Source organism: Hypomesus transpacificus, chromosome 25, assembly GCF_021917145.1.
Source record: "Hypomesus transpacificus isolate Combined female chromosome 25, fHypTra1, whole genome shotgun sequence".
NCBI classification, from domain to species: Eukaryota; Metazoa; Chordata; class Actinopteri; order Osmeriformes; family Osmeridae; genus Hypomesus; species Hypomesus transpacificus.
Window position 1 is genome coordinate 5,650,845 of NC_061084.1, and position 23,418 is coordinate 5,674,262.

At 51.2% G+C, this 23,418-nt stretch overlaps 1 protein-coding gene across 6 annotated transcripts; it reads left to right on the forward strand.

The window, feature by feature from the left end:
* The first annotated feature begins 2,461 nt into the window (after positions 1-2,461).
* zbtb4 (zinc finger and BTB domain containing 4) lies at positions 2,462-22,720 on the forward strand. Of its 6 annotated transcripts, XM_047049312.1 has the most exons (4): positions 2,462-2,567; positions 2,822-2,885; positions 5,940-6,061; positions 13,730-22,720. In XM_047049312.1, exon 4 carries the CDS (start codon positions 14,075-14,077, stop codon positions 19,421-19,423), a length of 5,349 nt encoding a protein of 1,782 aa, XP_046905268.1. In that variant the 5' UTR covers positions 2,462-2,567; positions 2,822-2,885; positions 5,940-6,061; positions 13,730-14,074; the 3' UTR covers positions 19,424-22,720. The 6 variants fall into 6 exon arrangements, with proteins under 6 accessions (XP_046905268.1, XP_046905270.1, XP_046905269.1 ...); XM_047049314.1 differs by lacking the exon at positions 5,940-6,061; XM_047049313.1 differs by lacking the exons at positions 2,462-2,567; positions 2,822-2,885 and having other exon boundaries at positions 5,838-6,061.
* Positions 22,721-23,418: the final 698 nt, after the last annotated feature.

Sequence of the window (23,418 nt, forward strand, 5' to 3'; positions counted from 1 at the left end):
GGCGATAGCGAAAGATGGCTTGGTATAGGATGTTATTAATATAACGGTTTTTAATCAAAGTTATTAGCTGTATTTCAAGAATTGATGACCACTAAAATACAACTAAACAAACGTGGATAGTTAAGCTAGAGCTAGCTCCAACATTAAGCTAGCTAGTAACAGTAGCTAAGGTTATTCAATAGGAATGTCTGGGAATTAGCACTACTATCTAACTAACAAGGGCCGCTTTAGCAACTTGGCCCATAACGTATCACCTATTTAATGATGACACGCCAAATGTTAACGTTTTTGTAAGTAATTATGAATGTATCCAGGTAGCGAACCGTTAGTAGCTACAATATCTAGTTTTTGTTCTAGCTAGGAAGTAAAATGGCCGCCAAGAGAGGCAAGAAGAATTGGACGCTAGCTAGGACATATTTCTACAGTTAGCCTAATGTAGGAACTTGGAAGTATTTCTGGCAAGCTGTCAACAGTAGTTTGGCATTAGCCCTACTAACTAGTTATACAATCACTGTTGCTAATATCATTAGTTGACGGCCAGCTTAATGGAGGGAATTTCCTTGGACTGTCAGCGGCTGGTGGCTTTGTAGCTATGTAGCTAGCTGAACTGTAACTAGCTACGGTACTGTAGTTGTCTAGAAAGTAGTAATTTCTTATCAAGTGGCCTAATACATGATTAAATTACATGTTAAACAAATATTTGAGCTCTTAGGCTGTGTGGTTCAAATTCGATGGTTTAATTCCGTTTGTCGTGGAGACCAGATATATGTGGTCGGCTAGCTTGCTTGTAAGGTAGCTCTAGTTGTGTTCAACATTGAAACCGTCTCAACATGGCGGTGTTGTGGCAATGCTTCTTGTTGGTCAGAAAAATGGAGACTTCTTGTAAAGAGCTGGCGTACTCTTACGGTGACACATCTTTACTATACCTCTCACCTGTTGTTTAATTACCCCAAAAATATGGGTAATAGGCCTACTTCCTGTAGTCAACGAGTTGGTTGTTCTCGTTTGTGCATTTTCGTCAACAAACTTGTCAGATAGCTTCATTAGTCTCTCAAGCCAATACTGGTTCATGTACACTGTTATTTCCAGGCCTAGACAAGTTGCTTGTCCAATGGCTGAGGCTACTATTGCACAATACATTAATCTTGTTAGCAAGGGAGTTGGACCACAAAGTGTGGTTTAAATTGTTGTTCGTAAGCAAACTGACCAAGTGCTACCATGCAGAGCCAATATACAAAGCACATTTTGCCATATGCCATTGTAGATGATCGAGTATAAAAAGGACAGGATGAATTGTACAATTTCTCACTTACACTTTACATCTGTTATTATTTGGTGTGTAGCTGTAACAGAAATGACTACAGCATGAAATGTTTTGATTTGTTGGTTTGCTCTGTCAAGTTATGTTGCTGTGTGTACTTAAACTGGTGTGTTGATACTGACTGTAGTTGCTTGGCACAATTCATATGATGGCCTACTGTTCTAATGTTAAATGGACAGTCTTAACTTGACAAACTGTATTGTAATTTTCTTGTAATGCTCCAATGAGAACCAATAAAATAAATAAATCAACTTTGGATTGTTTTTGAACGGTTAAATTTGAGACTGTTGCCAGGATGAACATGGATGTCTTTGCCTTCATGTAGATACTCCAGGATATTGAAGAACATGCTGTTCTCAAGCCCAAATCTGGTAGCTGTTACAGAAGTAAAATCCTACATATGCCTAATTGGGCAAACCTTGTTTAAGGTTAGCGGTGATATGTAAGGATTGCTAGTTCAAACATACCATAGTGACGGCTAAAACGATTCACCATAACACAGTGCTTGTTCTTCCTTATTGTGTGTGAAAGCACAACTATTATAGGCCACTTGGCTACCTCTTGTGGCGTGTGGTGAGATTGTCATGTATCATCAAGAAATTGCGCAACATAAATTCAAAGGCGGAAATGCTCCCAGAACTGAATCCATTGAACTAGCTCCCTCTACTGGACACATAATACATGTTAGCAGTGTCAAGTACCCACAGTGCTACCTTGAAGTGGACAAGACCAGATGCATTGGCCCTTTCCTCCATACCTCCAGGTAGTGTGTTTGAGGGGTTGGGAAATGGCCCAAAGGCTATTCGAGGGTACTCATTTGAGGCAGAATGATGCATCTTCATGGGGTCAATGTAATTGAAGGATGTGTTTACAATGTCACAGTGACTCTTCACAGTGAACAACGTTGTCTTACCGCTTCTGTTCATGACCTTCTCTTTTCTGACAAGGTGTCACATTTCCTTGAAAAGGACCAAGATGCACTTATCAAGGGGAAGCTCTCAGCCACTTACCTCAGTTTTGGCCCGGCAGTGAGTGTTCGTGGGAGAGCGAGCGAGTCTGCGGAGAGAGGGAGGGAGGGGTCGCTCCGTAGCTCGGTAACGATGGAGGATGGCAGGGAGGGAGGGACAAGAGACAGCCGAAGGGTGGGAGAGAACACGTAACGGCAGGGGAAGGACAGAAGGGACTCCATTTTGACTTCCAGATTGTGGAGCCCGTCGAAATATTCATCCTTTTTGATTTATGAAAGGTAAGAGCTGATCAGAGACGATCAAGGATATCCCCTCTGGTCTTCATCTTGAGATACCGCTCTTGTTATTAACTGTTGGTATGAACTGGCCTCCCAGTTTTTGAATGCGGGTTGTGTGAATGCTTATCCAGGTGATTTAAGGAAGGAGGCGTGGTATGGATGGGCAATTTCATGTAGGTTACTCCAGCTTGTCAAGGTATAAATGCTCAGAATTCTTTCTCCCATAGCTGGTTGTACTTTTATCCTCTCTTCAGATTCCTTTCCCGTCGGCTACCGTGACCTTTGACCTCTTCACCCTCTGATGTCAGCTTTCATCAGGTGTGAACATACTAAAACAGTCATTGCAACATAACCAAACATACTTGACCAGGTTATTAATGTTTATGTTTCTGAATACTTCCGAAACATTGTATTTTATCATGTACAATTTTCCTTTGAAGCTTTTTTTCCTTTAAACCCTTGTCCTTTATTTATTTATTGTTATCTATTATCTTACTATTATAGTTCTGTTGCTGATGCTCTATTTTATAATGGAGTTCAGATTGAATCATGTGACCCAAGCTAGCCTATCGAGTGTAGTGTAGGATCATCAGATGAGATTCAGAATCACATGGCAGGTTTTGAGAATCCTGCCTGCTTGTCAATCCATATGCGAAACTCTGTGTTGAACCTTCAGCGTCTAAAATAGACGAGAACAAAAACAGCGACGTATCAGTTATATACACTGGGCCTGCTGTTATGTCATAACAGGAATGACTCTAGGCAAGACGCACACGTTTCAAGGAAGAGCAGTGGAACAAGTAGGTCTTTTACATGAAAGGCATCCCGGAGTTCCACCGGGAGGCACAAGGAGGGAATGTCCTGTTCCCTAACTGTTTGTTTTGATGATGACGCCGCCCACTTTCCAAGAGTCTTTTCTTTGATCAGGCCCTTCATCGTCGAGCCATCCGTCACTCTACCCACATGCATCTCTCCCCTGCCTAGTGCTAAGATGCTTTTTATAGCCATATGCATGCGTCATGTTACAGATGCACACAAGCCAGGGGATGCAAGTGCAACAGTTTGCCTCCTTTGAGGGCGCGCACGCGCGCACACACAGAGGGTTTTGATCGAGATTCGTACTTCTACCTTCCTTGCGGGTGCTTTTGGATCCTGTTTCTGGAACTATCTGGGTGCTAAATTAATTGCACTTGATCCCACCTTCCGTTGCAATCGGCTTAGTATTAATCTAGGCCTCTTTCAACGCGGCCAAGTCTGGCCAGAGCAGCTCCGCAGTCTTACTCCCCCAGAGTACTGCCCCCGGCGTCCTCTTTCTCTCATTCTCGCTCTCATTCTCTCTCACTCTCTCTCTCTCTCCCTACTTCTCCTAACCTCTATACCCTCCCTCCCTCGTCTCTGCCTCTCCTTCTCATCCTAACTTACTTTCTTTATCAATCAATTCCGGCCCGCCTCTACTTCAATCTCTCCACTGTGTCAATTTTTGTGACTCCTCAGGTTCCCCTCTCTCTTCCTCGCTATCTCTCCCCTTCACCCACCTTCGTAAGTTTTCCCAAGGTCTCTCTTTCACACGAAACACTCTTGTTGGCCTGCTTTCCGTCCTCCCTTACCCACATTTCCCCCTTCCTGCTCTCCTTTCCTCCCCTCGTCGTGTTGTTACAAACAGAGCTGCAGAGACGACCGCATGCTGGCTGTCCGGGGTTTTTTCCTCTCGCTCTTCTCTCCTTTCTTTTCGTTTCTTTGCCCTGCCGCTGTTGTGTTTGCCCTGGCACGGTGCCACCGCCTCTGACCATCTGCCCGTCTCTCTTTTCTTTTTCTCTTTCCCTTTATCGCTCCTTTTATTCCCCCCCAACCCCCCCCCTCCGCCCTTTCCTGATGTCAGCGCTATTATTACAGTGTTTTTTTGTCCCTTTTTTGATCACTGGGGAGTGATTCGATTTTCTTCTTCTCTCTTCAGCCGTCCCTCCCATCCTCTGTGTTTCTCGCTCACACGCTCTCCTCTTCACGTCTATCGCTTGCACCCCCTCCCGTCCATTCTCTTCTTTCCCCCCCCCCCCCCCCTCCCTCCCTCCCCCCTCCCCTTTCCCTATCTCCCGTAGATTCAAATTGAGGTGTGCATGCTATTTAAAGAGGCGTGACGGAAGAAGCCGGGGTGTTGACAAGAGCCTGAAAAAAGGCCGTCTAGAAACAGGAAGTATCACAGGGCCCGAATCTGGGCAGCCGCAGCAGCGGCGCGGAGCACACACTGTCCAACACAGTCAACACACAGCCCCACTTCCTCCCCTCCTCCCCCTGCCCTCCCCCCGCCCGCCTCCGCGTGCTCAGCCCAGCAAAACAACCCTCCCGCTTATCAGAGAATTATGCGCCCCCCCCCCCCCCCCCCCCGCCTCTCCCCCCCTCTCCCAGCTCGCATGAACGGAGCACATACACAACAGGCTATTCAGCCCCTCTCCGAGTTCTGCCCCACTCCCTCCTCTCTGCCTCTCTCGCTCTCTTTTTCTCCCCTCTCGCTCTTCCGTGCTCTTACTTTGTCTCTCGCTCTTTTGCACACACTCCTCCCCCCCCCCCCCCTCGCTCTCCACTCGCTCTTTCTCCCTCTCTTTGCCAGTACAGCATGCCTGAGTAGCTGCCTGGAGATGAAGAAGCTAATTAATTTGATTTAGCCGTTCTTTCCCTGGCAGTGGAAAAACCAGACCCCCCCCCTCCTCCCCACTGCCTTCCACCCCACCCCCCCCACCCAAAGCTGTATCAGTCACCCCTCCCATATGATTTTCCACCCATCCTTTCCAGTCTCTTTTGGCCGTGTTTATTCCTTTCACTCTGGCCTTCCTTCCCTCCCTCACTCCTCTCCCTTTCCCCTGTCCGAGTGGGAGCCTTTCAGATTTTCCCAGAGTTGTATATCACACCGGGTTAAAGTGTTACACGATTAGTTAAGCGCTTACCTGCGAACCTACCCCAAAATCCTTCATCGCTGTTGTGTGTCGTCTCGTCCCCCCTCCCCGAAAACGGTTCGTGTGACTCGACACAACTGATCCTGCACCGCTCACCCAAACATGCTGGCTCATTCTCTCACCGTCGCAAAGAAGATATGAATCACTTAGCCGCCATTTACTGCTGAACCCCATTTGTGTCATCTGATATTGCGGCGGATCTACCCTGCTCCCTAATCTGCTGTGCCACACTACAGTACGTCTACCATCAAAGCTGTTTGGGGACATCTGCTTAGCGCAGACTAGAAATGATGGAACCAGTGTTTTTATAGAGGGTGGGTTGAATTGCCAGTGGTGGACTCAACTGTCCCAAATTCATGCGTGTTTGTGGTTGCATGTGCCGTGTGTGCGTTGATGATCTTCCAACATGTTTTCTTCTCTTTAGATAACTGTAAAACGGAAACCCTCTTAAGCCTCTTCCTTTCTCTCAGACGGTCAGTTCCTGCATGAACCAGAGGATAACCTCTGCTCGGCCCCACGCCTTGTCCCCGGCCTCTAGGATAGCAGGTCAGCAGCCTCTTTCTCTCACTCACCTCACGCTCAGAACTTTCTGGAAGCACGCTCTTCAGCATCCTCGAAAGCAGTTTGGATTTGAACGTGCCGTGCCCAAAATCCATGTGGTGTTTCAAGTGTGCACACTTAGGGGGGGAAAGGGTGCAGGTATTGGGACCCAGAGACTGTTTTGGATGTTTATAGGTTTTCTTCTTTAGTTTTCAGGGGGTTTGCAATTAAAGCAGACAGTCCTATTTGAAACAAATGTAGATCATCGTCAGTTGCTTTATTAACTGGCCAGAAATAGGCACGCTGCTTGGTCCACAGAATTGTTTTCAGACATTGAGACATTAGGGTTACATCGGGATACATTGTCTGATTGTGAAAACTGAAAGGGTTTCATTGGAATTTCAATTTTCCATGGTAGCGTCCCCAAAAAATGAAAACGGTCTTACAGAAAATGCTTTTGTTGCATTGCTTGCAACACATGCATTCCCTGATCTGCTCTTGCATCAAGCGTTTTGCGAGCATCTAAAGAAAAACACTTCGAAGCGTTCCGATCACACCCTCTTTTGAGCTATCCGATCAACGCCCCCCCCCTCTCTCTCTGGCTCGGATCTCCCACAAAGATGGCTCCCTTTAGCCTCCCCGTCTTTGCGTATTCAGATGTGTGTGTCGCTTGGTAGCACAGCATGAAAAGCTATGATCACGTTTGGGCAAAGCGCCCATGAATAGGGGACGGCTGAACGCCGAGACTCCGTCTGAATACAGAGTCGGTGGTGGGCTGCCGGCTCCAGGACAACACAGAGACATGTGCACACTGGGCGGGCACACTCCTGCATAGCCCTCACGCCCTCACGCACACAAGTGATTGTTGTTTTCGCCAACGGCCCCGGAATTGGTCGCGCAGCGGCAGACACGTACGCAGCCTCGCAGGATCGTTTAGTGTCCCCCCACTCCCAACCAAAAAAACAGGTAGGCAGAACTGCCCGCTTCATACGCATGCTGCACAGCCTCTCCCTTCCTCCCTGTCTCGCAGCCTCCTTTGGTGAAAGAGTGCATTTGGAGGGAGAACACCCCCTCCCCCCGACAAAGTTCCTTCAGGAGCCGGAGAGGTCACAGGAGCAACACCCAATCCCAGGACAGTTCCCATGGAGACAAGTGTGGCAGCATACAATGAGAGCTGGAGAGAGAGAGGGAGGGAGAGCGAGGGAAATAGTGAGGTGGGCGAGAGAAAAAGGGTGGTGGAGGGGGTGAGGGTGGGGTATGGTAGTGGTATGTGTGTGTGTGTCGTGGAGAGCGTGCAGCATGTGGACGCAGTGCCCAGAAGACTGTTGGGGGAAAGTTAAATAAGAATATGGTCGTTTCTAGAAATGTTATTTGTTGATCACCTATCTCGCTTGCTGTGATTGTGTCCTGCTCCTGGGTTTCGAGCAGAGCTGCTCCTACACTGCGACACAGTCCGGGGAGACGGTCAGGGAAGCCAGGTATGCACCGTTTAGGGCCAGCAGAGAAATCAGGCCAAGTCTAAGTAAGTCTTTAAAGTTCTATTTTAAACCCGTCAGATCCTTGACTTGATAGTTAGTCCTCCAGGTTTAAGATGCTGTGTCAGAGTGTTAGTGCTTCTGAACATAAAGTTATTTGTTTTGTTTTATGAGTCAATGGTGTGCAGCACAACATGGACGGTGGTGGTTCAGTGTTTCAGCTGAACACGAAGGCCAAAGTCTACTTGAGGGAGAATTTGACCCAAGGGGGTCCTTAAAGAACTCTGTCACGCAGTGACCTCAAAGACACACCTGACTGAGTGGCCATCTCCCCACATAAACTAAAACCCTTTTAGCAGCGGCTATAAAAACACAGACAGCGTGTCCCTGCCCTTCTCTCTCTCTCTCTCTCTCTCTCTCTCTCTCTCTCTCTCTCTCTCTCTCTCTCTCTGTGTCCCTCGTTTTCTCCTCTCTCTTTCCTCGCCTTCTCCTTCTTTCACTTTCCTTTCGCTCTCTGCCTCTCCTTCACCTTTTACCTCTTTCATTCTCTCCAACTCTTCCCTCTCGTTCTTTTCTTTCTGTCCACTTCACTTCTTTAGCGGGGAGTGCTTCCATCCGCAATCCGACTATTGTCTTGTTTGTCTTTATTATCTCTCTCTCTCTCTTGCTCTCTCACTTTTTCCCTCTCTAACTCTCCGTCCATGTCTGTCTGTCTGTCTGTCCGGGTGCCCAGTTTTTTTTTTACTTGGCATGGCTCCTGTTTGTTTTCAGCCATTTTGGGGACTGGCAGTGCTCGTAACAAACTGCTTAAATGGCGTCCTCTCGCTCGCTCGCTTGCTCTCCCTCTCTCCCTCTCTCCCCCTGCTTCTCCCTCCCTCTCCCTATCACTGGGCTTTGTGTATATAAAGTAGTGTGTGTGTGTGTGTGTGTGTGTGCCTGTTAGTGTGTATGTGGAGAACAACACTTCCAAATAAAAAGAAGATTGGATTCAGAGGGGGCAGGGGAGCGGGAGGGGGAGGGGGGGTTGGGGGGCAGAGGCGAAGAGGCGAAGAGAGAATAGAGGGGGGGGGGATTCACTTGCTGGAAAAGGAAAAAACACTGAGAATCATGTGTCAGAGGCAAAACCGAAGTAAGAGAGGGAAAGACAGGGGAGAGCATGCGAGAGAGTGAAGGGGGGGGGGAGGAGGGAGAGAGAGTCAGAGTGTGAGAGTCGCTCCTGCCCTCTGTCTTCGCACACTGCTGCCTGCCTGTGTGTGCTGTGTGTGCGCCGTGTTTCCCCGCGCTCTCGCAAGCGCCTGCACGCACGCACACACGCAGACGCACGCGCACACACTCTCCGCGCGCAACCGCGGACCGAGGGCGAGAGAGCGAGCGAGTGAGAGAGAGAGAGAGGGAGAGAGGGGAGAGGGAGAACACATCGCAGCAGAGATGCAGCAGGAGGTTTTCCGAGGTACGTTCTCTTGTTGTGTGCTTGTCTACCGAAGAGAGAGAAAGAGAGAGAGAGAGAGAGGAGAGAGAGAGAGAAAGAGAGAGGCTGAATATGTCCTCTCTTTTTCCTGCTTGTTTTTCTCAGTCATGCCGTTGCTGGGGTTGTTGTTTTGTATGCAAGGAAGAGTGCGAACGCGCGGTTTATTTAATACGTGTGCAGTGTTTGAGTGCATGTGGCTGTGTGTGTTTGCGCCTGTGTACTGGTGTGTTTGCCTATGTGTGTCTGTGCTTGTGTGTGTGTTTGTGTGTGTGTGTGGCGCCTATAAGAGGCCTTGTCTCTCATCCTCCCCTCTGTCGCTAGCTCGCCACGCAGTTCTTTTTCAGGAGCGATGACTCGTTTAGAGATTGTGATGAAACTTCTAATTTCTCGTCGTCTTTCACGTCCCAGTCAATCGTCCCGGATTGGGGGGCGAGCCGCTGTGTGTCAGTACAACCGTTAGACGTGACGTGTGTTTTTGTGTTTAGGGAAACCTTAATCCATAACCGCGATGGCTGAATCCCTTCCATCAAAACCGCTTACAAAATCACAGAGTTGGGGACAAACTTGAACATACACGCTGATATTTCCTTATACTATAACTTGGATTAATCGATTCTTGCCCCTTTTGTGTCGTTGGCCCATTAACCAAGTATCCCTGACCAGTTTATTTTTGTTGGGGTGGCGGTAGTGGGGAGTTTGTCTCTAAAACATGGAGGACATTTTGACGTCACAGTCCTGTTGTTGCGGCCCTCACTCCAACCCTTATTTTTTTCCAAAACAACAGCCCGTGCGCCAACTATTCCACATTCCTCGTCTCCATGGTCGCCACAGCAAACCTCCACGGCCCCAATGTATTGGAAATTTGACCCACGATGCCACAGGGCATTCCCGTTCAAAGGTCAGGTGATAGGAAGCCTCATGTGCGTCTGAACTGTCGATGAGCTGGTGTCAGGTTTTTTCTTTTGACTGGTTCACATCCCCTCAGTCTGACATGCAAGCAATGAAGGCCTAAAAATGTCAGAAGTATTTCTTCGTATCAAAGGATGTTTTGAAACTTCCCCAGCCTCAGCTGACTAAAGTTTACCAACCGTATGTCTCATGTATGTTAGTAGCATGCTGGATGTGGAAGGTTTATGCGATTGTTACTGGCGCATGTTTCGCAAGTCATGTTCTGGCCCTGAGGGGCTAACGCAATAAAGACGAGAGCTGTTGTAGCAACCGCGTCAAGGGGCAGCGGTACACACGTAGGAGTGGGGCCTTGGGAGGGGGGAGGGGGGAGGGGGGGACATCAGAGTGGCACACGGTGTTACCAAAGCTGTCATCTCACCCATGGAGCCATATGAATGAACCCGGCCGTTCGTACAGCGCCTCGCAAACACGTCAGTGTGGACCCTGTGCCTTCTGACTTTTGTAAACACGGTAAGGGCATTTTCGTAGAGTGGCCATGTGCAAAATTGAAAATGATTTGGGGGGGGGGGGGGGGGGGGGGGGGGGGGAATTGCTTTGAGAAGGTCACCGGTGTAGTGTTACCACTCTTCTGAGGTACTTTTTTGGGGTTCTTCTAGCCCGCTCCTAATGCTTCCCATTATTGTGTTACAGAGGCAGAATTAGCTGAATGATGTGGTGGCTTGAAAGCTAACAGAGCGGAGAGAGGACGGATGAAACGCGGGCAGGCTTTCTGATGCGTGGAGTGGCATGCAAAATCACGGTGCTGCCACTGTTTATTCAAGAAGGGGGTGCGAGGGTGTTAGGGTCAGGGAAGAGGTGCAGACAAGCTGAGCAGGATCTGAAAGCCGAGGAAACCCGTGAAATCTGGACAAGCGAGATACACACTTGAAGTCACACTACCCAACCCCCCCACCTCTTCCCTTTTCTCCCTCATCATACCTCCCTGCGCCCACCCTCTCAACCACTCCCTGGCTGGTACCAACCACGTCTTGTTTTCTTCCTTCCTCCCCTCTTTAGCCCCATCTGGTTGGCTGCGCCATGCTTTCTTGAGCCGGGGGGTTGTGCAGAGTTCAATACCTCTCTTCCTAACGATGCCCCCCCCACCCCCCACCCCATCATCCATCCCACCCACCCCCCTTTTCACAGCCTAACTGCTGTCTTAATGGTTGCCCCCCCCCCCCCCCATCCCCTCCCCCCAGCTGGCCACTCTTGGGAGAGAGAGGTCCCCCAACCGACAACCTCCCATTTCCACATGCCCCCGTTCCATTGCCAGCTCACAGGCTGGAACGGCGTGGGCCCCAAAATTGTTTCCTCCAGCGTGCGGCCCCTACTCAAACCTCTACCTACCGCCCGGCGCACCACTGCAAAAGAAACAGAGGTTGTAGTAGGGAACACAGGCCTTATTAATTTGTCCTCTTTTTGTTCGTCAGGGTAACATGTTCTCACATGCTTAATTCCTTGCCGATGTCAAGATTCTGACTATCGAGAGTAACGCTAGTTTGTCAGTTTGTTGTACTCCACCAGTGCACCTGTTCTCGCTGTTCTCTTCTGTTTCGCAGTGCCACCAGTATAAATAGATGGAACAGACCTTGGGCAGACATGTTTGTTTTTGCGGAACATCCCGTTTCAGAGAAGCTCTGGGCTGCTTTTTTTGTGCGAGAAAGGTTCAGGCACTTGTGTGTGTGTGCGTGGGTGTATCCAAATTGTGTGTGTGTCTCTGTATTTGAACCCCCCCCCCCACACACACACACACTTCACCCACCACCTCCCCTTGTCACGCTTGGCCAGGCTTTTGTGCGGAGGGCTTGTTTGTGGAGAAGCAGTGCGTGCGTCACAGGGAGATGAAAAGGAATAGCGCGGGGGCGGCAGACGCGTTTACCCCCCGCCCCCTACTGCCGTCCGCGGCGCAAACGCCAGAAAGAATTGTGACATTTTTAGCCCTGGCGCTGTCTCTCGCCGTGTCGGCCACCTTCTAGCCTGCTGGCGCCCCGTTGAAGGGGTTTCCTGCGCCGTGCGAGAAGGATCGTGGCTTTTAGCACTTCTAACTCAACTATATGCCTACTTTCTGATATACCACACTAGTCATTGTGTCTCAGCATGACTGGAGATTCTCAATGATGTTAACATAGGTTTGGGAGTTACACAGTCATATTTTCCTCCTACTAGTTGTGTGTTTGTGTCCTGTGTGTGTGTGTGTGTGTGTCCATACCAGTTGTGTAGCCTTCCCCCTGTCTTTCTCTTATCCAAGCCTCTGGCATTGTTTGTTCCACCTGTGCCCTATCTCTGTGATACTCTGTTTCACCCTTTAGTTTTGCATGTCATTTACAACCAAGTCCCATCCGTGTAGGAGTCGTTTGTTTACATCGGCCTGCTTCTGTTGCCCGCAGGTTTGTGCATGCGTGTATGCGTTGGGTCGCCTGTGTTTGTGTGTGTCTGTCTGTCCGCCTGTGCTGTGCCTGTGCGTTCCTGTTTTGGGCTTTTTTTCTCTCTCTCTCTCTCTCTCTCTCTCTCTCTCTCTCTCTCTCTCTCTCTCTCTCTCTCTCTCTCTCTCTCTCTCTCTCTCTCTCTCTCTCTCTCTCTCTCTCTCTCTCTTTCTCTCTCTCTCTCTCTCTCTCTCCCTCTCTCTTTCTCTCCCTCCTCTTCCCTCTGCAATAACAGTGCTGACCTAGTTTCTGCCTGTTCAGGGCTGCCTGTGGAATTTTACAGAGGCCTGCCTTCCTGGCTGCCTCGCTGCTTGAAAACGCAGGCAGAAAAGCATGACTGGGGTTTTTTCTTCGTGTCGCATCGTTTAGGCCTCAGCAGCCACCAATCCCCCCCCCCCCACCCTCTCCTGCACCTCCCACTCCCCAATCTGCAGCCCCTCACAAAATAGCCCACCGTGTTAAATAAGTAATAACAATAAAATGGCCTATCGCAGATGTGTCCGGAGGTAGCGCGTGAACACATTTCAGGAGGACAGTCTCAGCAGCTTACGGCTGCTGACTCAGAATGGAAATGGGGGGGGAAAGCGTCGCCGTCGACCGCCGTTTGTCCTCTTAGCTGCGCGATGGAACCGGATGGAGAGGGCGGAAAAACAACACTTCTTCACCCCACCTCCTCTCACTCCTCTCTCCGTCTCTCCGTCTTTCCTCCCCCTTTCTTTCACTTCCTCCTCCTTCCTTCCTTCCCTCCCTCCCCCCTGCCTTCACAAATAATGGTTAGAGTCATGCCCGGCAGATACTAGCCACTGCCAGGAATGGCTAACAAGCCTGTGATCGTAATCACCCCCCGCCCCCCTCCTCCCCCCTCCTTCCCCATTCCCCCCATTCCTTGTTCACTCAGACAGCCAGCCTATTTTTAAGTTAGCACGGCCAGTGAATGCCAGTCAACACTCTATTCCTGTGGAATCTCGATGAAATCTGGAAACGCCTTCCAATTAGGCAACGGGAATGTCGCGTCAATGCTGAGATGGATCCCCGGGACGCCGCTGAAAAAAGGACTCGGCCGCCGTGGCTGGGACTGAAATCTAAACCAGCGGCGCTGCAAATTCCTCCTACCCCTCTTTTTTCTCTCCCTCTCTCTCCCTTGTCGCCATTCCTGACTCACACTTGAAGTCTCGAGGCTTTAGAGATCAGCCTTTCCTTATTGTTTTTCCGACGTGCTTTCCCTTTCAAAAGCGGTTTTGTTTGCGCGATGACAGGTAATGTTGAGGCGCTTGTCACCGTTGTTAAACGTTTAGTTTTCTTTTTGAGAATGTCCTCTGTGTGTTTTTATTCCTAACGCATTGTTCTTGTTACGTCGCAGGTTTCGGGGGCTGGTCATGGTGTCCAGGGTGGTGCACTGGGACCCTCTCCACGCGGGCCTCCTCCTGTCACGCCTGAGTGAGCAGCACCTGGCTGCCGGGGCCTCCCCCACCCCGCAACACGTTCCACACTTCCACCAGCCGCTGCATCAGTCCTCTTCCCCGCCAGCGGCTAACGCAACCGATCGATTCCCTTCTCTCTGGGCCGCCCACGTCTGGACTGACCCCACCATCGCCGCCTGTGCCCCTCTTGAGTTCCTGGCACGCCAGCCTGCCTACGATTACCACAACCCCATAGGTCACTGTCGGAGGCGGAGACCTGCCTGTCTAACTGGGGGCTAGAGGAGATGAAGGGCAAGAGCAGACAGGGAGGCTGGGGGGGAGAGGCCATGACCATGGAGGGGCTGGAGGACGCGGCCGATGGGCCCAAGAACGCCAAGATCACCCTCAGCTTCCCGCTCAGCGCCGCCCTGCCCGCCGCGCTCACTGTTCAGAACCACTGTCGGGCCGCCCCCGCCTCCCCTTCCCCCCGCCGCCGCCCTTCCTCCGCCATGGCAGCCTCCAAGGCCTCGGACGAGGGCTCACTGTGGAAGCTAGACGCCACCACCGACGTGAAGCACCGGCCCTTTAAGCCGCCGCGGCACGACCAATCTCCGTCCTCTTCCTCCTCCTCATCACCCTCCTCTTCCTCGTCTCCCGTAGATCTTACGGCACTGGTGAGGAAGGACATCAAATCTCCTCCACCGCTAAAATGTTCCAAAGTCCAGAGTCCAGACTCTCAGTTCCACCGATTTCCCGCGCGGCCCACTAACGGCTCTACTGGGGGCTACCTGGGGGACGGGAGGGGGGAGAGACACAGACTAGCCAATGGCCCCGCCTCCCCTTCTGAGACTGCCAAGATCCTGTTCAATCTGAGCACTGTGCCCTATCAGGGCCACAGGGGCGGAGACACAGAGAGGAAGGATAGAGCCAGCTTACCGGGTAAACAAGGAGGGAGGGTGGGAGTCAGCCCCCATGGACACAGCCTCCACCCGCCTCCCCTCCACCTCCCTCCTCCTCTACCCTCTCTCCCAACCGAAGCCCTTACCCCTCCCCACCACCCGGTCTCCTTCTCCTCCTCCCCCCCGGGTGGCCAGAAGCCAGAGCTGATCTGCGGGGTGTGCCACCGCCTTTTCAGCTCCGCCTCCTCCCTGACGGTGCATATGCGGCTGCACCGCGGGGGACGCGCCCTCAGCTGCCGCCACTGTGGCAAAGCCTTCATCCATAACAAGAGACTGCAGTCCCACGAGGCCTCCTGTCGCCAGCCTCTGCCCCAGGCCGCCGCCCTCCCCCCCAGCCTGTCCCCCAGCCGGCCCCCCCTTCCCATCCAGCCCAAAGAGGAGCCCTTGGAGGAGGGGGAGGTGAGGATCGAGGGCGGCGTAGTCGTGGGGGCGGAGGGAGTGGAGAGCAGCGGCAAAGCACAGCTGGCCGAGAAAAAGGCTTGCGGTCTCCTGGTGGATCAGGAGGCCGACGCAGAGTCAGGGGAGCTGCTTGTAGGAGACGATAACCACCATTTTGTGAAGGTGGTGGACGGCCACATCATCTACTTCTGCAGGGTGTGCGAGCGCTCGTACATGACCCTGTCCAGCCTCAAGCGCCACTCCAACGTCCACTCGTGGCGCCGCAAGTACCCGTGTCACTTCTGCGACAAGGTGTTCGCCCTGGCAGAATACCGGACCAAGCACGAGGTGTGGCACACAGGGGAGCGCCGCTACCAGTGCATCTTCTGCTGGGACGCCTTCGCCACCTACTACAACCTCAAGACCCACCAGAAGGCCATCCACGGCATCAGCCCGGGTCTCATCTCCAGCGAGAAGACGGCCAACGGCGGCTACAAGCAGAAAGTCAACGCGCTCAAGCTCTACCGCCTGCTACCCATGCGCTCCCAGAAGAGACCCTACAAAACCTACAGTGACACGCTCCCCGATGGGCTCCTCCTCTCCTCCGGAGACCCCCTGCCCCTCCCCCTCTCCCTGGACTGCGCCCGGCCCAACTCCCTGGGCCTTACTGGCGGCATACACCCAAAAACCGTCAAGCCTGACCCGGACACTTTCCCCGACGGCTTCCCCGTCTCGATAAGCTTGGAGCGGGGTGAGATCTCCACACGTGCCCCCTTCCCTCAGACAGACGTGAAGAGGTGTGATAGAGAGGCGTCAGATCCGGAGAGAGCTAGCAGCAGTGGCGCCTCCAAAATGGCCGCAAGCAGCAAGTCCAAAACACCCAAGGGTGGCCGCAGTACAGAACTGACCGGGTCCTCTGTCATAACGTACGGACACTCTAAACCCTCCGTCATAGTGCACGGCACTACCGTGTCGTCCTCCGTCATAGTCCATAGCAACCAGGTCGCCAAAAGCCCTCTGGGTAGCCCCTCCCCTGAAGCAAACGCTAGTCAGATCCTTCCCAAGGCTGGGCCGAGGCCAAACAGAAACCACAGGGAGAGTACCGACAGCCACAGGAAGAGGTCCCGGGACAGTTCAGACACAGCAGAGGAAGGCTCCGGGAAGAGCCGACAGGAAGCAGAAAATGGCCGGTCCCATCACAAATCGCGCAAGTCCCACAGCAGGAGCGACAGCTCCGCCTCCAGGCGCTCCTCCTCTCCTGGGGAGGCGTGCGGCCAGAGGGGGGCGGGGCCGCTGTGCCAGATCACAGTGCGGATCGGCGAGGAGGCCATCGTCAAGCGCAGCATCTCCGAGACAGACCTCCGGCGAGACAAGAGCCCCCACCCTCCCAAAACCAAACGGACCGAGCCGTCGCCGCAAGACGCCAAGGAGCCTCGTCATTCTCACCACCACCACCACCACAAGCACCGCGGTCACCGCAGCTCCGGCCTTGGGGCCGAAGCAGAGAAAGACGTAGGAGGGGAGGCGGAGCCCAGGAGGAAGAGTCCCAAACCTCTGGGGAAGGTCAGGGAATACTACTTCCGTCAGGAAGTGCGTGAACAGGAGGAAAGCGATGACGATGGGGAGGACAATCTGTGGAGGCCCTACTACGCTTACAAGCCCAAGAGGAAGGGCCAAGTTCCTGTCCAGAAGACCAGGAGCTGGCAACGCAAGCTGCACCACAAGCGCTCCCTTCGCCTGATGAGGAGGGCCGAGAGACTCATGACCCATGTCAACAAGGAGGCGGAGAGACCGGACGAAGAGGAGGAGGCGGAGGAGGACGAGGAGGAGGAAGTTGCAGGGGAAGAAAGAAAGGCAGAAGTGGGGAAGGAGGAGGAAATGGAGGAAGAGGATGGGGAGGTGAAGGGGGACGAGGGCAAGTCGGAAGACCACATGCTTGATGAGGACAGAAAAACAACAGACTCGTCCTCAGTTCCCACCAAGGAGAAGGACAAACAGTCGGCTGGTGCGGAAACGGGCGGCGATCGTGCCACACTCGACGAACACCTTCTTCCTTCTCCTCCCAGTATCCCCCTGTCTACCTCAGCCTCTCCGGTGGGAATAAAACGGCGGCCCTGGTCCAATGACAACGCCTCGGAATGCGGTACTTGCGGTTGCTGGTTCTCCAGTCCGAGGAAACGGGACAAACATGAACTGAGCCACCTGTTGGAGTTTGTTTGCCTGCACTGCCGGGCTCCCTTCCCCTCAAGAGATAAACTGGAAGACCACCAGAAGACCCAGCACCCCAAAGCCTCAGAGCCCCAATCCCTGCCGCCCAAAGTGGGTTGCGAGGAAACGGAGCCCGAGAAAGAGAGAGGTCAGGAGCAGAGAGAGAGTAGGGCGCTAGCAAAGAGCACGTCCAGTCCCGGTCGCCTGAGCCGGAGAGCGTTAGCGAGACACACCTGCCCCCAGTGTCACAAGGTGTGTAAAACGTCGTCGGCGTTGACTCGCCACGTTCGACGTCACGAGTTAAGCAGCTCTCCTGAGAGAGAAGAGACACAGCCAGAGCCAAACACAGCAGAGACAGCAGTTAGCCCTGTAAGCAAAGAGCCAGATAGGGGTGCTGACCAGGTTCCCATGGCCCAGTCTATCCCAGTTATCAGCTACTCTACACCCGACCCACCCAGCATCAGTAGAGAGTGCTTAGAGCCCAAGGGGAATGAGAGCGAGACTTGCGAGGTCAAAGCAGAACACCAAACCGTCATCAATCAGATTCCACCATGCGACAACTCAGAAGTCAAAGAACTCAGTGCCCCTGTCCTCGAGAGGGGGCCAAGTCCACACATTATAAAGCCTTCCCCCGACAGTCCAGCCAAACTTCCCTACCTTCCCACCCTTACCCCTTGCCGGCCCAAATTATTCCCCCCTGCTGCACCCCCAACCCTCCAGGGGGTTCTGGTCATGAGTGGATCCGAATGTCTGGATTTCCGGACCCCCAAGAAGAGGAACCTAGACGGACAGCTTAACAGGATACCCAGCCCGGCAGGCCACACAGGGCACGTGAACGCCCCTCCAAACACGCCCATGACCTGTCAGGCCCAAATCAAGAGCGCCGCCCCGAATGTTCCCATGGCGACAGCTCCCAGCGTAGTCGTCAGCTGCGTGAAGCGGGAAGTCATCGCAGAGAGGGAGAAGCCAGGGAAGCACGTTTTCCTTCCGGCCAGTTACGAGGGCTCGTCCTCATTGGCTCAGGATCTTAGGGTCATGCCCCCGTCGAGGAGCCCCTCCCCTAGTGAAGCACAAGACCTCACCATGTCCTCCATGCTAGCTAGAGAGTGGGAGAGAAAGAGGGAGCTGGAATTAGAGCGGGACAGGCAGATGCAAAGAGAGAGAGAAAGGGAGATGGAACGGGAAAGTCACAGGGAGAGGGAAAAGGAAAGGGAGAGGCAGAGGGAGAGGCACAGAGAGATGGAGAGGGAAATGGAGAGAGAGAAGGTTCAGCACACTAGGGGGTTGTGCCATCCTCCCCTGGAGCAGACCAGAGACCCGGAAGTGACCCTCCTCGTACCCAAAGAGGAGCCGATCAGCCCTGCTCCGTCCCCACAACGCATCGCCACTCAAACCACTAGTAACAGCCCCCTCGCACAGAGACGACCCCCCAAGTCCCCTCGCCGCTCCCCCACTGCCATGGATCTGTTGGTCCAGGTCAACCGCCAGGCCCAGGCCGCCAAGGCTGCCCAGGCTTCGCACGCAACCCGGGGACCCGACAGGCTCCAACTTCCCACGGGGACATCCGGCTCCAGCGACCGACCCTCGGCCCATGCCTTGCTCCTCCCCCGTGCACCACTCCCCGAGCCTGTGAGCAACCCCAGGGACACCCACCGCCGAGAGGCCGAGGCGGGGGGCTACCCCGCCCAGGAGTTACCCTTGCCCCTCATCGTTCCAGGAGGTTACCGCTCGGGGAAGAAACAGGAGGAGAACCTCCTGGTGTCCTACCCCACGGGGTCCTTTCCCTTTGGCCCGCTGGGGAAAATGGTTCCCAATGGGGATCTGGCCAAGCTGCCCTTCTACCCCGACCCCTATCACCTCCTGTATGGGCCCCAGCTGCTGGCATACCCCTATAACCTGGCCGCCCTGCCCATGGCCCTGAACATGATGGCTCCTGGGGCGGACAAGGTGGAGCCCCTGCCCTTCCTCCCAGCCCTCTTTAACTATGCCGCAGCTGCAGGCCCTTACATGGGCGCGGTACCCCATCCCCTGGTAGCCAACCCCAATCTGTATAACAGTAATGGTGGTGGCAGCAAGAAGCAGCGAGACAGCAGCAACGGCAAGCCGTAGCGATACAGGAAAAGACAGGAATATTTCAAAATGGAGGATCTAGGGGCTTGTGATGGAGGACAGGATAGCGAGAGCCGCTTCTTGGGGTTACTGGGTACCCTTGTACTGTCTCCGCTGCCTCTCTGTTTGTGATGTAGCAATCAGAACTCGGCGCCGAACTAGGAGGGAGGGGGGGGGAGAGCGGGAGGAGAGGAAACGGAGGAATTGGGCAAGGGAAAAGAGGAGTGAAGATACCAGACAGATACCTACAGTATACAGACAGATACACAGCGACTTAGCAATCGCCCTCTCGCTTCCAGTTCACCCCTCTCTTCCGTTCTCCCGTCTTTTCTGTGTTGTAGTTCTAGAGCTTGATTAATTGTCCTCTCTCTCTCTCACTCGTTATGGTAATATGTATAATCTAAGAATAATAACTGCTAACAGGGTGTATGTTTTTTTGTTTTGTTTTGCTAAAACCTTCTCAGTCTGCTTCCCTTTATATCGGGCACATAATGAGGACGTCATCTCTGCAGGAACGATGTTGTGTTCTAATCTAGACAGCGAAAGGGAACCCGAATGAAAAGTCCTCGCATGACACAGTCAGAGTTTGAGCATTAACCAACAATGCGTGTGTTGTGTGCATGCGTGCGGGAGGGAGACTGCTTGTGCAAACAAATGCACTCAAGCTGTCTGTGAGAGGAAAACGTAAGCCTTTACGTGAACAGTTAGCTTGTCTGTTCGTGGACCATATATTTGGTCTGTATGTGAGTCCCTTCATACTCGCACCACACGTGTGTGCATCAAAAGCCGCCGGATGTAAAGGCAATGATCATTCCGTTTGGTTCGGAGGCGAAAAGCAGCATTCCTACAACACATGGTCTAGCCGTTGTAGGGCAGTGCATATAAGTGCAATAGAAGTGATTCTTCCGGATCCAAACCACCAAGTTGATGGTTTGAGTAGAGTTTTTACATGTGACACTTGACAGATCCAGTGAGTGTGTAATATCGGAAACGAACCCCAAACTTTGCCGTTCAGTGTGACATGCTGTCACAGTTTGCCCAAGGCCCATCATGTATCACGTTAGTTTTCACCTTAGCAGCATGTGCACACACGAGCTAGAAAGGCTTCTAAGGATGGCGGAAGCTTGACCCACTTGTAGCTGATTTGGACATGTAGCTGGCCACTGGGCAAGAATAGTAGGCTAGTATAGAGACCATTGCACTTCCAGTCCTCCATGTACTCATCTCATTTCTTCCGAGGATATAAAAAAGAAGAACAGAATAAAGTCAGAGAACCTTCATCTTCAGTGGCCTTTTCCTCTCCCTGGCTCCCCCTGGTGTGCACCAAAGACACACTCTTCTAAGCCAGGTTGAAGAGAGTGAGAGTGAGGAAGGGAAACAGTAAATGGATTCAGGGTAGGGTCATTTCTGTGATATTTGTAGAGGGAGAGAGGGGAAGCCATAGTTAGGTCATCGCCTGCCCTCCATGGGGCCTCCTAGATAGACTGAAAATGGCAGCTCTCCTCTTACTGAGAGGACAGGAAGACGCGAATATCAGGACGCCGAGGAGGGCTTGGAGGTTTGCGTCCAGGCTCTCCTCTCTTTATTCCTCTCTGAACAGAGAAGTGGGGAACGGTGTCTCTCCCTCTCAGCTGGGGAGTAAGACAGGGCGTAGCAGCCAGTCATGGTGGTGTCTGAGATCCCCAAAATGTCCAGGACTTTTGTTTTGTCTCTCTGTACATTTGTTTCTTTACTTTTTTTTGGTTACACTGTTTTTTGTTTTGATTATATTACACTTCCCCCCCTTTTTGCAAGATGGACGTGGCCTCAGCAAAAGGGAGGGTGTTGAGTACTCTTAAATATGAATGTAATTGTAGTCATGAGGTTAATGAAGTACAAACTGCATTAAAGGTAGACGGATTTCTGTTTTTTCCGACTTGAAAAATAACCAGTTAAGTAACCGTTATGAAGTCTGATATGCATATATACAGTAGTCCTAGGAACATGTCAATAAACTTGGGTTCTGTATCCACAAAGCATGAGCAAAACACGCTTCCTAACAGTCTATATCCTCTGGTGTCAACAAACTCTCACTTTGTCCGCACAATGTCGGTTTCTCTTTCCTTTCTGCTTTTTTTCTCTCTTCATTTTCTTCTCCTCTATCTCGATCCTCCACGTCTCTTTTGCTTCATTTGTTCTGGGGTCTGGCATAGAACCCCCCCCCCCTTCAAAAAGAGCAGTTGTCACCTTTATTTCTCACAGTCACTATGGGAGCTGTCCAGTTACTCCCCCCTCCAAACTCTCAAACTCACACACACACTTTACACTGCCTCTTTGAAGTGTGAATGTGTGTGTGAACCCCAACACTGTTCGTTTCAGGCAGGAGAGCAAGAAATACCACAGCGTGACCAACCACAGGGGCTCATAGGCCTCTCCTTCGATGTAGTTGCGAGCCGTGTGTGTGTGTGTATGTGTGTGTGCATGCGTGCAGGTGTATGTATGTGTGGGTTTGTGTGTGTGTGTGGGAGTGAAGGAGTGTTGGGAAAAAAATCTGTTTGAAAAAGAAAACCAAAACAAATCTGCCTAAGCAGAATATCCCTTGGGGGCATCTGTTTTCAACTGACTTTTTCAAGGGTTGAGTTTCAATGTAGCCCTCTTTGGCCCAGCCTTGCTGTAAAGACTCCACATATAACCTACCTTAAGCCATTTATAAATGGATACATAGGTGTTTTTGGACCATTTCTTATGCCATAGTTTGCCGTCACAGACCAAAAGCAAGTAACTTGTTGAAATAGAGCGAATGACCTGGTATCTGGTGGTGATACACATATATTCATAGTGTTTAATTCATATGAATGTGCCTCTGCTTTGATATTTACAATATTAGCAACTATAGATTTGGCAGATTTCAACTGACAAGGTGCCTTTTAATGGCATAAGAAATTGAAATAGTTTGTAGGTGAATGAACTAAATGGCAAACGATTCGGAGAAAGATCTTGTGGCTTAGTTTACTACAGTATGAAGCTGGTCATAGTTTTAGGGGTGTGGCTAAACTGTTTGGTATTGTGTACATGTTTAAGTAATACTGTGCCATAGAGTCCACAAATATTTTAACTGTTATTTTTAAAAGATGTTATAATGTTGCTTGATGACTTTGTCTTTAGATTTGATACAACGGCTTGTAGCCACATCTACCCTTAGTCTGTTGTCTATTTTCTTCCATTTTTATTTCACTATTTCCTCATGTTCCCTTGTCTCCTCCTCTTTCTCCCTGCTGCAATCAAACAAATAAAGTATTAACCTGATGACCCAACAAATCATGGTTGAGAGTTGTGACCTGTTTAAAAAGAACATTGGCTATACTATCCACTCAGTATAAAGGACTCTTGTGTAACTATAACTGTTAAAAGTATAGTGATGTTCATCAATAAAGCTTGGTCTTCTATCTTTATGTACATTTTATGAGCCATAAAGAGAAGTTGGATTAATACATGTCTGGTATACAAATGAATGCCTGTATAGTATGTGTATATGAATACATTTAAGCTACAATGTATCAATAGTTGCAAATATTGGGTTAAATCCTTGAGTGAGCTGGGTTAGGAGAAGGAAAATTAAAGGTTAGTGAGTAGACTAGTTGTGGTTGAATTAACAATTGACCTTTCGCCAAAGTGGAAACATGACTGAATTTTAACTCAACACATGTCGCATGCAGACTCAAATATTGTTTTGACTGTCACAGTATGTATGCAACCTTTTCTCCCAAAAGCCCTTCTTCTAATATTGGGAGTTAAACATGACTTCCAGTGATATGCTGACAAGCATTAGAGAACATATTTTAACTTATTTCTTATTGTTATTTGTAACTTATGTTATATATCTTTATGTAGGTCAAAAACATGTAGAGGCTTATTGGGGTTTATTACATTTTGCTTACCAACTCTTTAGAAATTCATCCGCCGCTGTTCCTATGATCAATGGCTGCCACTGATTTAGCTGCAGACAGCGTTGGAGC

Coding starts and splice junctions, on each gene's coding strand:
- zbtb4 (XM_047049312.1), top strand. CDS start 14,075: ATGAAGGGCAAGAGCAGACAGGGAGGCTGGGGGGGAGAGGCCATGACC.